General features: G+C 59.3%; 1 protein-coding gene and 1 long non-coding RNA gene across 4 annotated transcripts in view; one reads left to right on the plus strand and one right to left on the minus strand.

Annotated features, from left to right (window-relative positions):
* The window catches only part of GRM4 (glutamate metabotropic receptor 4), a 35,437-nt gene extending 20,230 nt beyond the window's left edge, over positions 1-15,207 (minus strand). The window contains exons 1-3 of one of the 3 annotated variants that reach the window (XM_058855904.1): positions 15,015-15,152; positions 8,111-8,887; positions 1,997-2,213 (exon numbers count right to left, since the gene is read on the minus strand). In XM_058855904.1, coding sequence (XP_058711887.1) covers positions 1,997-2,213; positions 8,111-8,629 — 736 coding nt within the window. In that variant the 5' untranslated portion in view covers positions 8,630-8,887; positions 15,015-15,152. Of the gene's footprint in view, positions 1-1,996; positions 2,214-8,110; positions 8,888-14,055; positions 14,130-15,014 lie in introns of those variants that run through there. The other 2 variants (XM_058855903.1, XM_058855905.1) reach the window with 2 other exon arrangements.
* LOC131587859 (uncharacterized) lies at positions 2,036-3,543 on the plus strand. Its single transcript, XR_009279454.1, has 3 exons — positions 2,036-2,120; positions 3,163-3,236; positions 3,458-3,543. It is a non-coding gene; the product is annotated as an uncharacterized LOC131587859 (long non-coding RNA).
* Positions 15,208-15,435: the final 228 nt, after the last annotated feature.

Raw genomic sequence — 15,435 nt, forward strand, 5'->3', positions numbered from 1 at the left:
CAGATCCTTCACCCCTTCCCAATGGATCTGTGCTTGTGTAAAAGTGTTTGGTGCCAGCAGAGCCCTTCGCACAGGGGAAGACCAACAGGTGAAGTGGGCAGAGCCTGGGTGTTCCTCGACCACAGATGGCACAGCTGGGGAGGGGGAGAAGAATTTAAATACATAAAATAAAGGGGAAAAAAAGAAAAAGCATGTTTTTGGTCCATCCTCACCATTATTCATGGCTGTGGCTCTGTTCCACGGGCAAAGCAGTGTGGCTGACACCGCACACTCGCTCCCAAGGGAGATGCTCCAGAGAATAGCTCAGAGCCCACCTGGAGCCCCACGCTGGGGCTGGCACAGACAGCTCCCACAAAGCTCCATGTTCCTGCAGCCACACGGGCTGCCCTCACTGCAGGCACCGTGGAAATCTGCTCTTTGATAACTAAATCATCACTAATGCACATAATCGTCAGGTTATGTGGGTACCCAAATTACAGGACTGCCGGAGCCCTGGATTAACACGCGGCCGTTTTGGCTCTGTGTGCTCTCCTTTACTCTGCAATTACACTGTCAGCTCGGTAACATCTGGTTAGAGGAGCTCATGGTAACCATAAGTATCTCAAAGGAGAAGAGCTCATGCCGCAGCAGGACCACCAGTCACAACCACCTCTCTTTACTGGTGCTTAGTGGAGGAGGAGCGTGGGTTTGAATGTGCCTATGCACCCATGCATGGGGCAGCAGAGCATCCCCCAGCCCCTCCCCAAACCTGCCAGGCTCTGTTACACACCCCCAGCACAGACCCTTTGCACCTGCAGCTCCACACATCCCCTGCAGCTGCCACTCAGGAGCATCCCCATGCTCTGCTCCTTGAGAAGCCACAGCCCCATGAAAAATATTCCACTTTTCAAGTGAAAATCCTGAAGAGCAGCTCCCAAGTTGGATCCCCAGATGGGTTTCTCTGCACACTAAAAGCACAGCCAGCTCTGGTGCCAGGGCACACGCGGGAGAGACAGAATTAACACTGCTCCTATTTATAGGGCTTTGATTAGGAGCTCATCACCTCAAAGTTTTTATTCCCTTTATCCATTTATAAGGCCATAACACAGTTTGACTGGCTCCAGATAGGCCGGTGTCCCACCGACTTTGCCAGAGCCTAATGTGCCATTCAGACACACTTAAGCCTGTAATAAGCAGCAGCTTGTGCCCTGCAGGGGTTTAACTGTCTCAAAAAAACCCTTTAGCTCCCCTCCCACCCCGTGCTGGGGGGCTGAGGTGATGCCAGAGCCAGGAGGGTACCCAGGGCTGTGCAAGCCCCTCCGTGGGGTCCTGGGGCAGCTCTGAGTTGGTGGTAGCAGCACCCACAGCAGCACCCAGGGCTCCTCACCCATCCCAGGGTTGATGTTTGGGTCCCCACAAGCTTCTGCGCTGCTCCCGAGGCCGCTAATCCCCCCTAAGCATCGCAGAGCTCCCGTCAGCAAAACGTTTTCTGCCTCCAGACAAATCCTCCCAAAGAGTTTTGCTGAGCACGGACTTTCTGCCTGTCCAAAGCCCATAGACAAATTAAAGCACCTGCCCTGGGGGATAATTCCACTAAAATTGGGTGCAGCTCATGGTGGTGCCAACTTGATTTTCTGTTAAAACCTGGGAGTATTTGTAAAAGCCTTGTCTTCTGGAAGGTGCCCAGCGCCGTGGCTCAGGCACAAAAGGAGGGGTGAGACCAGCTCGGCGGAGCTGGGTAGCAGAAAATGGGATCTTGAGATGCTTCCCAAAAGCAGCCTGCCCTGCAGAGTGGAGGCAGCCCAGGACTGCTGGTCCCAAGCCTTGCTGGAAAACTTGGATCCTTGTTTGGGCAGCCCCAAAACCCACACTGCTCCGGGGCCATGCCCCAAACCTCACCATCCATCACCTTGCCCACATCCCAGCTCAGCCAAGGAGCCCGACCAGACGCATCCCTCCATCCCATCCTTTTCTCCTCCTGTCCCAGCTGTTCCCATCCCGGCAGAGATCCACTCACCATCCTCCCTGGACTTCTGGATGAAGGCCTCCACCCCGCTTTCACCGTAGCTGCCCTCGGAGGCCAAGGTGGAGACATAATTCCACTTGAGGGCTTTGACAATGTCCACCATGGCCTGGGCCTGGTAGGTGTCCGAGGGGACAACGCGGGAGAAGAAGTCATAGCGGCTGTTGTCACTCAGGTCCGGCGCTGTGGAGGCGTAGCTGATCTGGGGGATCTGGGGAGGAGGAAGGAAAGGCATAGAATCAGGGCAAGGAGGGGATGATCTCCACCCCACAGCCATGCCCACGCTCCCAAAGCCCTGCTCTGGGGCAGAGGGAGGTGGGAATGGAGGATCAGCATGGGGCAGGTGGAGAATGTGCCACAATCAGGTCCTCCAGCATGCATCGGGGCTTGGGGACCACTGTCAGCTCAGGGACACCCAGCAGGACCCCAAAAGGGTTTCTGGAGCATCCAGTGTGGGAGAGACCAAAGGAAAAAAATATAATTCTGCTCTGGCCAGCACTTCCAGGGTCTTCCTTTGGCTCCTTCCCCAGGAAGGACAGATCCAACCCATCCTGCCCCCCACCCAGCCCTAAATAAGCCCCTTAAATTAACCAGAGCTGCCACAGCTCTCCCAGCACACTGGGATGATTTAGCGCCGCAGAATCAGGAGATGTTTAACACTTACGCAGCACTTTCCATCTCCAAAACGAACCACAGATCCTCATTTATCTTAAAGATGGAAAAGGCTTATTAAATTATCAAGCCCAGGTTCTCCCCACCAGCTGTGGGAATCGCAGTCGGTGCAGCAAGCCCCAGCCACCTCTGGGAGCTGCATCCCAGGGACAAGATGTGCACCAGGCCTGGGTGTCCCAACCCTCCTGGCCTCACTCCATCCTCCTCAAGTCCTGCATCTCCCAGTTCCTCCTTTGTTTCCCTGTGATTTCCCCTCTCCCACTCCTGCCTCTCTCTATTAAATGCGATTCCGGTGTTATAAACCCACGACTGCACCTGAATGCTAAAAGGCCCCTGGAAAGGAGCAGCCACCTTTCTACCTGCCTGCGAAATAGGAGATGAAAAAAGGGAGAGATGGAGCAGGAGTGGGAGAGGGAGAGGAAGGAATCTTTATCAAGGCACAAATAGGATTACTCCCCGTGACAATCTGCTTTGTGCTCCGTTCCGAGGGGCTCTGATCTGCGCGTTGGGGATCTCTGACTGGAGCCGGTGCATGAGACTCCATTAAAATTCTGCTCAGCAGGTGAGGCGCTCGCCTGGCAATCGCTCATCCCGGGGGGAGCAGGGGGGCTGCTCCCAGCACAATCCCTCCTCTTCCCTGCCGAGCCTGCAGGATGGATACTCGGGATTGAGCCCATGAGGGCAAAGGCCATCTGGGAGCAGGGATGCACCCCTGCCCTCCCAGAGGGTCCTTTCCCAATGACTTTCCCCCTGCCAAGTGTTTTGGTTTCACCTGTTCCACAGGGCACTGGCGATGGAGACTTCCCAGCTATTCCCCACGGCACCGCTGTCCCACCCAAGTTCCAACAGCCTGCCCTGGCCTGCCCATCCTGCTCTAGCCTCAGTTGGAAAACAAAGCCCAGAAAATACCTGTTGATCCACAGGCTATGGACTGGAAGCTATATTTTAATAAACAAAAGGAAAGGGCTTTTTTCTCTTGCTCCTCTACCTTGGATAAAAGTGAAAATAAAATACCAGTTCCCAAATGACCATTTCATAGATTTCTTCTGCCTTTTCCCCTCTCTGCCTTTTTGATAGCCCAACTCCTGGCACCAGCTATTTTCTCAGATAAAAGACAAAAGTTCTTTTAGGTACATAAAAGCAAAATGCAAGCAGGGAATTCAAGGTTCTTAGAAAGAAGGATGCAGTGAGAAGAGGGAGCCGGAAACATATCTCAGCTGCAAATTTGGGCACTGGTGGTCCCTTGTCTGGCTCATCTCCAGCCTGGGACAAACACTGTGTTGAGGAATTTAGTAGGGCCAGCTCTCCTGCACCCCAAGAGTTCCTTGTCCCACCAAGAGTGGGGAGTGATCCCAGGGCAGGGGGTAAAACCTTCTTCCTTCTCTTGTTTTGAATCAAAAACTATTGTCTAGAAGCACCCCAGCCTGGAGAAACATCCCTGGAGGTAAGAGAGATGGTGGGATCCAGGCTGGGGGTGTCATCCTGCTCCTCCAGGGTCAACAGATTGCTGGGATTGATTTCAAATGCACTGGGAAAGCTGCATTTGGTACCCATCATTAATGGGCTCAGGAGCTGCTGTGGTTTCACAGTTTTCTCCACTGATAGGAGACAGAATTCCCCCCAGACTGGGAAGAATTAGGCAAAGGTGGTGATTTCAGCACATCCCAGCTCAAGCTTAAACCATTGATGTCAACATCAGCCTGAGCAGGCAGGAAGGAAGAACCAAAAACCAACATAAAACCCCAAAACCACTGCAGAGCCAGAGCTGGGCACACTGGTCAGGAGCACCCCATGAGCAGGGGCTCCTGCACCAACCCCCCCCCATGCCAGAAATAGGGTCGAGAGCAGCTAATTCCCTCCCCATAATTATTAATTTCATGCATATCTTATGCAAACCCCCGGTTCGCCAACAAGATGGAATTGATTTAATTAGAATTTCCATCATTGAGCCGTTTGGATGGCAGCTTTTAATTAGGGAGAGCGTAAAGCACCGCAGGGGCTGGAGCAGTGAGGGGCTGAGCGGGGCTGCTCGGAACTCGGTGTCAGGATGGAACGAGCTGCAGCCCCATCCTGCTGCCCCTTCCCTGGGCACGGGGTCAGGGCCAGGATCCAGCCTTCAGCATTTCCCCAGAGAGGGAAAAGGCAGAAATAAAACTCCAGGAGGCCCAGCAGGTGCAGGTTGTCCCTGATCCCTACCAGACCTGCAACCACCCGTCCCACTCATCCTCGACGAGCCGTGCCCAGGGACCCCTCACAGCGGGGGGCAGCCCAGGGGAGCCAGGCAGCTGCAATTTGTTCCAATAAGCCCAGTGAAGAGCACGGAGATGAAGTGGCAGCAGCGGGTGATTAATCAGAGCGTCCCCCGGCCGCTTGGTGAAGGTTATTTACCCGCTAAGTGGGGAAGCGTGTGCTGAATCGTTCCATCCCGTTGCCCCCAAGGCCTCGGGGCACCCTGATCCGAGCCAGGGGGTTCAACACTGCCAGGGGGGCTCAGAACCAGGGGCTGACCCAGCTCTGCACCCGCCAGCCCCAGGCAGCGCAGCCTCGTGGGCCTGCAGGTGCCGAGTGCCCGGCTGCAGGGCGGGCAGCGCCGTCCTCAGGTGAATTATTCATGTTGTACACCAGCCCTGCGCTGCAGAGAGCGGCTGCACTAGCTGCCATGGAGGAAACAGTCGCCTCAAAGTGCCTGGCACGTGTCAAACCCATCCTCTGGCTGTTCACCCCACGCTGAGTGCTTGAGCTCCACCTCAACACACGGCTCTTTCTGGGTGGCGATGAAAAAAACACACCTCAGACCCCAAAGCAGCTTTTAGAGGATCCCATTTGCAGGAGAAGGGCCTGGTTTCCTTGATGCCATCACTGCTGTGGCAGTGCAGGAGCCAGTGGGTAGAGCTGGGGCTGGAGAGGCAGCAGCAAGGGGTGGGAAGGAGCTGAAACGTGCCAGAGCGCTCTGGCAGTGACGCCAGAGAGATGCTATCACACGGAGCCGAGAGCATGGATGTGGGGAAAGGATTTTCTGCAGGCAGAGCGACGAGGAGTGATGAAACCGGCTTGGACAGAGGATGCCGCATCTGCAAGTTGTTCCACTGATGTACAGCTTTAATTAGGAGGCGGCAGCTAACGAAGGACCCGTTATTTATTTATGTAGTGCAGGAGCGACAAAAGCCCTGGCAGGGAGGAGCAAGGCCGGCCTAGCAGGGAGGGCTGGGGGCTGTGGAGGGGATGGAGCAGGGAGAGTGCACAGGAGGGAGTGTGGAATGGGAAAAGGGACCACAGCAGGGAGAGCATCATTTTGAGCCAGGAACAGCTGCAGTGCGCTCATGGTCACAGGAGAGAAGGGAGAAAACTGGGGGGGCTGCTGTGCTCCCATCCCAGCCAGGGCTCTGCAGGACTTGCGTGGACTCCTTGCCTTGGTGGACTCTAATTCATTCCATGCTGCTTGCTGGAGATGCTACAGCCCTCCCAGATGTTTTGGAGCCCTCCAGATGTGCTGGAGCCCTCCCTGAGAACCACTTGAGCACTTGAGAAACCAGAGCACTCGGAGGACACTTGGAACACCCCACAGGGAAGGTCCCTCTGCCCCAGCTCCCAGCACTTTCCAGCGTCCCCGTGCTGGGGGGGCACCGAGGGGGACAGGAGTGACACAGCAACACGGGGCCAAACGGGAGCAGAGCCCCCGCAAGTGCCATGCCCCAGAGAATGGGCAGAGGCAGCTGCCTGTGCCCGAGGCAGCCAACGCTTTGCTGAACCTCGGAGCAGAGTCACCCACGCTTAAAGGTCAGTGGCGGCGCGAAATGGAAGTCGCCTTATTCTCATTTTAAGCATGTCCCTGCCATAAAAGCAGTGTTTGAATAACAAAGAGCAGCAGCAGCACTTGGGTCGTGGTGGGGGGAAGAGCCTTCGGAACCCTCAGACCCCCAGCCCCTGCCTGCTGCAGGAATGGCTGTGCCCAGACAGGTGGGACGAGATCCCAATCCCATGGGAATAGTGTCCCTGTGCTGAGGCCACTGAGGAGGGCACCAACCCCCTCACTGGGATTCACTGCTGTCTAGGAAAGGCTGGGATTTTCCTTATTCTCCTCTCCCAAGGGGTTTTGAGGTTTCCACCTGCTCATCCCCACACTTGCATTTCCTCCCTGTCCTGCTGGGCTGGTATCAGCTCTGGATTAAAGTTTCTGGGGCTCAGGATGCACCAGCAGCAGCACCTGGCTGCTCAGCTGGGGCAGGGCTGCTCCTGAGCTCAGTGCCATCCTTCTGAACAAGTCACAGCTCTTTGCCCAAGGACCAAAACTGGAGGAGAAGGGTGAGGGGAAAAAATAATAAAAAAAGAATCTATAAAGGTTTCAGTTGCCCCCAACTATTCTGACTGTCACTCTCCTGCCTCCTTCCCGACTGCCAGTCTCCCTCCTCCTCTCCAGAGCTAGCATTCAATCTTTTTTGTCTTGGCAAATAGCTTTTTAGTTCCTCCCACTCCCTCTAATTTATATTATTTTAATTATTGAATAGTCCTCTCACTCGTCGCCTGGAACATTAACACGTTTTTTTAAAAAAGGGACCCAGAAAAATCAAACTCCATCAGCGATCTGGTTTTTCCGTCTTCACTAACAGCTTCCAGCCCTCCCAGGAGGGCACCTGGCTCTCAGCACGCTGGGCTGGCAGAGGAGGAGGAGGGAGAAGAGAGGGGGGGAAACAGCACCAATCCTGCGGAGCACAGGGGTTTCAGGGTGCTGGGAGAAGGCCAAGATGGGATGGGGTCCCTATTACCACTGGAGATGCATAATATTTACATTTCTCCCTCATTTCTGCAGAGGGGCCCTCGTTCACACACTCCACAGCCCAGGGACATGGCTGTGGATAAATAAATGTACAACGAGGGGGAAAGGAATTATCAACTCCTCCGCATTCCTGTGGCTGGCACAGAGCAGGAGGAAGACCCCTACTCATCCCACCACAGCCTGTGCACCCCTGGGGTCGGTGGCACTGGACAAGCGTCCCCAGCCTGGCCAATGTCCCCTTGGATTGGAGCAGAGAGGCCCCAGCTGACCCCTGCCACCACCCTGTGGCCGCCCAGCAGCCTGGCTCAGGTGTGGTTTACATTTTGAGGTATAACCCACACCCCTGAGGGAGCATCCCTCAGAACCAGCACCATACCCACCCATTCTCAGGCACCTCCCCTCCAGCCCCCGCCACAGGGCGGGCGCAGCAGCGCCACGAAGCCAGGGGAGATGAGACAAAAATCCTCCTGCTCCGAGTGTCGTCACTGGAGGGGGATGGAGGAAGGGATCCCCAGGGATCCTGGGGGAGGCAGGAGAAGCATTTTAACAACAGTGGCTCTGCCTCCCCCCAGCTGTGGAGGAAGAGGCACTTGTGGAGAAACGCTGCCAAAGCACCCGCAGGGGATTTGCCGAGGGGTTCTCTTCACTTGGCAGAGCCCTACCTTGAAGAGCCGCAGGATGTTGGCCACCATGATGGACACAGAGCTGCCCGAGGCGCCGATGACGCCAACCACCCGCTCTGGCTTGGTGATGATGGGGGGCCCCCCGCTGACACAGCGCACCTCAGTGCTGTCCTTCTCGATGAGGGCCTGCACAAAGGTCAGCGACTGCTCCAGGGCATGCGTGTCCCGCGAGCACGTGTCCAGGATGCGGGCGCCCAGCGTGATGTTGGGCAGCAGGTCGGGGTCGTTGTTGATGCGGTCCAGGGCGAAGAGCATGGCCTCCAGGCGATGGATGCCCTTCTCCTTCTTCAGCTCCCCGCAGGCTTTGCCCTCGGCGCCCCGACCGTGGACAGGGAAGAGCCCCCCGAGCGTGATGTCACCGTCGATGCGGATGGAGTTCATGTGCGGGTAGCCCTGGCCTTTGGGCTTGGCAGCACCCCCGGGCGCCCACCCCCAGCTCCAGGCACTCAGGAGGAGGCAGAAGGACAAACGCTCCATGCAAAAGTGACCCCCGCTCATCGCCAACGCCGTGCTGGGGCAGAGCTCGGGCTGGGAACGCGGCGCTCAGGGGGCCGGGCAGGGCCGGGCGGGTGGCATGGCTCCGGAGGGATCCCGCTCCGGCACCGTCAGCGGCTCCTCGCGCTGCTGCCGGCCCCAGGGGAACAGCGGGAGGTCAGGAAGCAGGAAGGTGCCAGGATCTGCATGGCTACACCAGGGAGGAGAAGCGGCAGCAGAGACACGAGCCCACGCAAAGCTTCGGGTCCTTCCTCCAGAGACCTTGGAGGGACAGGGGGAAAGGGGAGAGAGAAAATTAGGCAGGAGCAGGAAGAGGACATCAGCTATTCCAGGCTTTCATCAGAGAGCTGGCGGAAATTAGTACCAGGGGTTATTTCAAAAAATAGATTTGGGATTCACTGGTTCTTTGATTCATTCTAGAGGTTTGGGCTTAGCCCAAATTGCATCCAGGCAGAGGGGCTGGTCAGGGCTTGGGGACACTGTGCCCCACGGAGGAAAGGTCAGTGACCAGCTCAGAGGAGACCCTGAGATGTTGTCCCAACCTGTCCCTTCCTAAGGGAACTGTGAGGGTGGGACAAGTGCCAAGACAGTGCTCAGAGCAGGGCAAACCCCACACACACCCCCAGCCCTGGTCCCTGCCTATCCTAAAACACCGCTACTTTTCCCAACAGATTTTTCAGTCACCTCCTACAAGCCCACTTGTCTTCAGCCCCACAGGCTGAGGTCTGCATCCTCAGCTAGAGCCAAAACCCAGCGTTCCAGGTCCGAGTCACAACCCAAAGCCCTGTGCTCCTGCCGCTCTCCCTTCAGGCCACTGATTCCTGAACCAGCAGCTGCTTCCGTTATTGATGGCTTCCAGCAGCAGATATCGACAGCACCTGAGCTACCCCAGCAGCATGGGCCGTGCCTCAGTTTCCCCCCGAGGCAGGTTCCCCCTCATGCCCATCCCCACCACCTCCCAGCAGCTGCTGATGGTTGCTGAGGGCAGCGCGTGATTAATGCAGACACCAAAAGCAGCACGGAGCCGAGCAGGCAAATGCATTCCCCAGGCAGGACGGGCAGCAACAGTGAGACCAAGGAAACAGCTTAAATTAATCCCAGCTCAAGCCCAGAGCTGGCACCCAAGCCCATGGTGCTGGACAGAACCTCACCGGCCCCGCGGGTGCTCCCGCTCCATCCCACCCGGGAGGACCCTGGCTTCAACTCTCCTCCATAAATTATGCACCTCCCCGCCCGCCGAAGCCTCTTGAAGGCCCATCTCTAAAGCGATTCTGACAGCCCAGGCTTTTAAGGAACCAGAATTACCAGGTGCCCAGCTCTGTGCATCCAAAGGCAGGAGGTTGGGAATGCTGCAGCAAAACCCCCACCCCAGTCTGCTGGGAGAGCCCCTGGGAGTGCGGCCCTGCTCGGATCCAGGGATCAGGGACAGGGATCAGCCCTCTGCACGCTCCTGTCCCCGCTGCAAGGACCACCCCACGCATCACCAGTGGGCACGGAGCAGGGGAATGTGGCTCCTGGCACGGCCTGGGAGTGGGTCAGGCTCTGCCAGTGCTGGGGAGAAGGAGGATGGGGAGACGAAGGGATGCTCAGACACCACAGCTGCCTCCACAGCCCCGCACCAGCCGAAAGCAGGTCACCTCTCCCACCCTCATCCCTGGAGCTGCAACATTTCTGCCCATCAAAGGTGGGATGCTCACACCACGGACCTGCTCCCAGGAAAACCCTCAGAGCCCGCGGCAGCTCCCGCAGAGCTGGCAGTGCCCCCAGAGCCCGTTGCTTTTCCCTTTCTTCTTTTAAGCTTTTTCCCTCTCTGTTCTCTCCCCTTTGTGGCTCCTTTGATCATATAATCTGAACGAACTGAAGGTAAAAATATCACGGCAGGCAAGAAGAAAGCGCAAATAATGGGGAAAGGAGGAGGGAGCTGGTTCGGATCCCTCACAGAATCACCAGGGGAGATGGAGCTGGAGTTTCCCGATGAGCCCCTGCTGCAAACGGCCCAGGAAAGGGTGACAGATGAGCATCCCTGTCCCCTCCATCTGCCCCCAGCAACCTCCAAGCCACACACAAGTCACTGCTGCCACACAGCCCAGACTTAGGTTCCACCATGCCTGAGCCTCCCCAAAGCAGCTGCTCCACCAGGGGCACATCTGGAGGGAGGTGCACATCTGGAAGAAGACACCTGCCTACAGCAGGTGCTCATGGAGCAGGGAACAGCCTTATCCACAGGCTCCAGGCAGCGAGGGGCCAGAGCCAACCCCCTGCTCCACCTGCATGGCTCCTGCTCCACCTGCACAGCTCCACAGGGGCACTCCGAGGGAGGGAAGAACAGGGTGGGATCATCACTCAGCGTGGTGCTTACCCCAGCCCCCAAGGAAGGAGCAGTTCTGCATCTCCTACTTCCACCAGTGCAGCATCGACGAGGACGGAGCCCTCCCATCACCCTCATCCCGGCTATGCCGCAGCCCGATCCGGATCCGGGAAGTGGCACAAGTACCAACCAAATCGAGTTCTCCAGAGCCCGGGCGCGGGTCACCCCCTGCCCGAACCAGGGCGGAGGGAGACGGTGCTGGGTGCTGCTGCTGGACCCTGCGGGTCCCGGCACCCCGGACATGGGGCCGGGCAGCACGGTGGCATCCTGCCCCCCTCTAGTGGTGGCCACTGGGCCACCAGCATCGCCGGCCACGGAGGGCTCTGGAAGGAACAGGAGAGGGCTCAGCTGGGCAAGTGAGCCCCTCTTGGGGCTACCTGGTCTAGTGAAAAGTGTCCCTGAAAAGCGTCCCTGCCCATTCCAAGGGTTGGAACTGGATGAGCGTTCAGGTCCCTTCTAACCCGAACTATTTCGTGATTCCGTGAAATCAAACTCTGACTAAAAATTCCTCCACACCACAGAGATCTCCTGCTGCAAATCCCTCTCCATTGCCCTGAGGAGCAACTGGCCACCCCAGGCGTCACTTCTGTGGCTCCTTCTGCTCGTCCCCGCAAGCACTGCCCTGGCTGGACTGTGGTGGGACATGCTCTGGACAGACCCCTCACCAAGCAGACCCCACTTCCCAGAGCTCTGCCTGCATCAGGATCCATCATCTCCCAGTTCAGAGCCAGAGTATCTTCTGGGGCTCGTTAAACCTGGCAGAGGCTGAGCTGGTTACACAGCACAGGAGAAGCAGCAATAATCAGCCAAGAGCACCCAGCACTCACCTGCACATCCCCATCTCCAGCTGCCAAAGAACCCAGCTCCACCAGCACCAGACACTCCAGCCCAGCCCTGGCACTGGGAGGGCTGTGCCAGCTTAAGCCACACTCACTCCTACCAGCTCCACAGTATCTTTTTGAAAATCAAGGCTATTTCTTTCCCCACCTGCTCTTCCTCCGGCAAGCAGGGCCAGGCAGCAGGCAGCACAATATCCCAATTAGTGTACACTCACTCTTCCCGCTTGCAAGCAGCTAACAGGGTACTTCGCTTGGCTCCTGGTCTTTTTAATTGCAAAAGCTCCATGAAGTAGAGCAGAATTGAGATGTGGACAGAGGGAGGGGACGCCAGGTTAAGTTCTCTCCTGACAGGCAAAACCTTAAGTATTCAGGTCCAGTACCCTGGTGTTCACTCGGAGAGACAAGGCCACGGCTCAGCAGGCAGCTGTGAGCAGAGACCCCGGCTTGTGCCATCCAAATCCCCCCAGTGAGCGCCAAAGTGCAGCCCCTGCCCCAGCAACCCCTCGATTGATGCATGAACCAACATCAACGCTCACACAAGCCCGAGCCCATCACCAAGGTGCCAGCTCGTCCTCTCTGCAACCAGGTCTTGCCAGCACCCGGCTCAGAGCCCCACGGTGGGGAAAAGCTGGGTACGACCACCCACCTCAGTGCCCTGGAGCATCTCCTGAAGGATGCTGAAGTCCAAACAAAAGTGCTCCCAAAGGGCGCAGATGAGATCCAGGGAATATTTATCAAACCATATTTATATATGTCCTTAACTGCAGCGAGCCCTCTCCTTCCGCCTCCCTCCCGCTGCCAAGCGGGCCAGGGCTAATCCTTCACTTTGAAGGATGGGATGGCGCGGCAGGGGGGGAAGACAAGCAGGATCCAGCCCCGGAACAAGCGGAGAGAGAACAGCAGCTCACCTTGCGGGCAGGCGGCGCGAGGTCTCTGCCGGCAGCCAGCACAGAGCTCCAGCGGGAGCGGCTGGAGGGGAGGGAAGGAGCCACCGCTCGTCCCCGCTCCTGCCACGTGCAGCAGAATCCCGCAATTAATTTTTTATCGCCATCTGCAATTTGGGACGGCTCTGGCTCCGAGCGAGAGCACGGCCTGACTGCCGGTGCCCGGCAGTGCCCCCGGCAGCGCGCAGTGTCCCCGCTCCCCATCACACCAACACCCCGACACTGCAGTCCTGGCAGTGCCAGCCCCTGCCCACACGTCCCTGGCAGTGACTCCAGAGACCCCCATCCTGAGCCGGGCTCGGTGCGGGGCCATCCAGGGAGCTGCAGGGAGGAAACACTCAGTGAGATGCAGCGCCAGGGAGGAAGAGCCGGCGGTGCCCGCAGCGGGCGTGAAGCCGGGGACGACGGCGGGCGCAGGTTCACATATGTTATAATTAGGAGCTGCCACTTCTTCAAGCCGTTGCCTTTCTGGGAAGAGCTGGAAGGGGGTGGCTGAGCTGACAAATCCATCCTCCTCCTGCCTGATGCCAAAGTTGAAGCACGTGATGCTCTTTTTCGGGGAGCCGTTAGGCTCCTCCGCAGGGCGATGCTGGCCCCTGGGATGTGGGGCCAGGCCATGGCTCCACTCGAGCTTGGGTTCCCACAGGAAAATCCCCTTGATGCTGCTCCGACACCCCGGGGTGTAGCTCAGCACCCCTAACCCGGTGCCAGATGCCGTCCTCAAAATGGCTTTGCCTGCAGCCCCTCAGCCTGGGGCAGCTGCAGCCACCGCTGCCCATGGGGACCCTCTGCCATCAGAGGGGGACCACCCTCACCAGGGCCCCAGCCCTGCCCCTCCATCTCGGCCAGGCTGGCCAAAATCAGGCGGGATCTCTGCACATCCCATCGGACCGAGCCTCCCGGTGCAGTGCTGGGAGGTCACAGGGAAAAGGGTCTTGTCCCAGCTCTCCTCCCCCGCAGCCGTGCCCAGCGCATCCCCCGCTGCCTGGCGCCGATAAACGCTGCTTACAGGGCACAAAGGCATTGAAGGAAACGAGCTTTTTCTTTTGGCAGTTCTCGTGGCGTTTTCCCGAGCTCCTCGCTGCATTCAACAGATCAGCTCTGCTCCTTCCCTTCATCCTTCCATCCCTCCCGTCCCTCTCCGAGCCCTGCCCGGGGCACACGGGCACTGCCGGTGGCTTCCTGGGTGACCGCCAGCCCTGCCTCGTGCCGCCCCCGCCGAGCCCCGAGCCACAGGTCACCTGCAGCGCGATGGCGATGGCAAAGGCAGTGACTCACCCGCAGCCTCTCCGTCGCAGCCGCCGCCGAAGGCAGCGGGCATCCCCCAGCGCCGGAGCAGCCCACGGAAAATCACTCGGCTGGCAGAGCACGGCAAACTCATCACACCGAGGGGAGGAGGAGGAAGAGGAGGAGGAGGAGGAGGAGGAGGAGGGCTGGCGGGGCTGCACCCGGGCAGGCAGTGGGAGAGTTCTCCGTTTTTTTTTTCACGGCTGCCAACTTCCCCAGCGGCTCCCGACGCCTCAGATCCGCTCGCCCGGGGAGCGTTCGGGAGGGGAAACCGACCCCGTGCTGGAGAGGGGCTCTGCCCGGCCCAGGGGTGTCTCCGAGCGATCGCTCCTGTGCCGAGGAAGGGTCGTGCCCCCACAGCCCCTCCGAGCAGGCAGGGGAAGCGCCTTCAGCCCTCCGCCGCTCTCCTGTCCCCCTGCCCTGCCCTGCGGCGGCTCTGCGGGCGCTGCCCGCTGCGGCGAGGCGAGGGCAGCCCCCGCCGGCAGCTCGGCCACGGTCACGGCCCCCTCCCCTGCCCGCTGCCTCCTGCCCTAACACCTGCCAGCCCCCTCCGTCCGGACGAGCCCACCGGCTCCCTTCCCGGAGCCCTCGCCGGGCAGTGGGCACCTCTGGGGACAAAGGTGGCAGGCTGGGGACCGGGACAAGTGGCGCCCTCCTCGCGGTGGGGAGCAGCGGGGCGAGGAGGGGGCAGCGCTCCGCAGTCCCCGACAATGAATAATGCCATGAGTGGGAGAGGGGGGGAGCGCCGGGGGTTCCGGGCTGCAGCCCCCGCTGTCGCAGCCCCCCCCAACCCAAAAATAAGAAGGAAAGGCGGAAAATTCGCCGGAGCGTTGTGGATGGGGGGGAGCGGCGAGGCTGCGCGGGGGGAGCGGGGGGCACTCCAGCCCCGGGGGAAGGTGCGGGGGCACCGGGCGTCCCGGGGATGCTCCCCCCTCGGCGCCCGCACTTACCCGCGGGCAGTGCCAAGTTGGCGGCGCCGCCGGCCCCGTCTCCGCCCGGTGCCCGGTGCCGCGATTCGCCCCCGGCCCGGGGGCGCGGGCAGCCCGGGGGGGCCCTGCGGCGAGCGGCGGGGGAGGCCCCGGGCCCCCCAGCCCCGGCCCGGCCCGGGAGCCGAGCGAGCCGCAGCCGGGCGGGACCCGCCGCTCTCCGCGCACCGCAGCCGCGGCGAGGAGGAGGAGGAGGAGGAAGAGGTGGAGAAGGGGGAGGAGGAGGGGGGAAAAAGAGGAGGAGGAGAGCCTGGGCCGGGGAAGTTTTGCATGAAGAGGAGCTGGGAAGCCCGCCGCCGGCTTTGCCAGCCTCTTAAAGCACCAACGCAGCGCGGGGACCCCCCCCACGGCGGACCCCCCTGCTCCCGGAGGAAGGGTCTCCCCG

Source organism: Poecile atricapillus, chromosome 23, assembly GCF_030490865.1.
Source record: "Poecile atricapillus isolate bPoeAtr1 chromosome 23, bPoeAtr1.hap1, whole genome shotgun sequence".
Lineage (NCBI taxonomy): Eukaryota > Metazoa > Chordata > Aves > Passeriformes > Paridae > Poecile > Poecile atricapillus.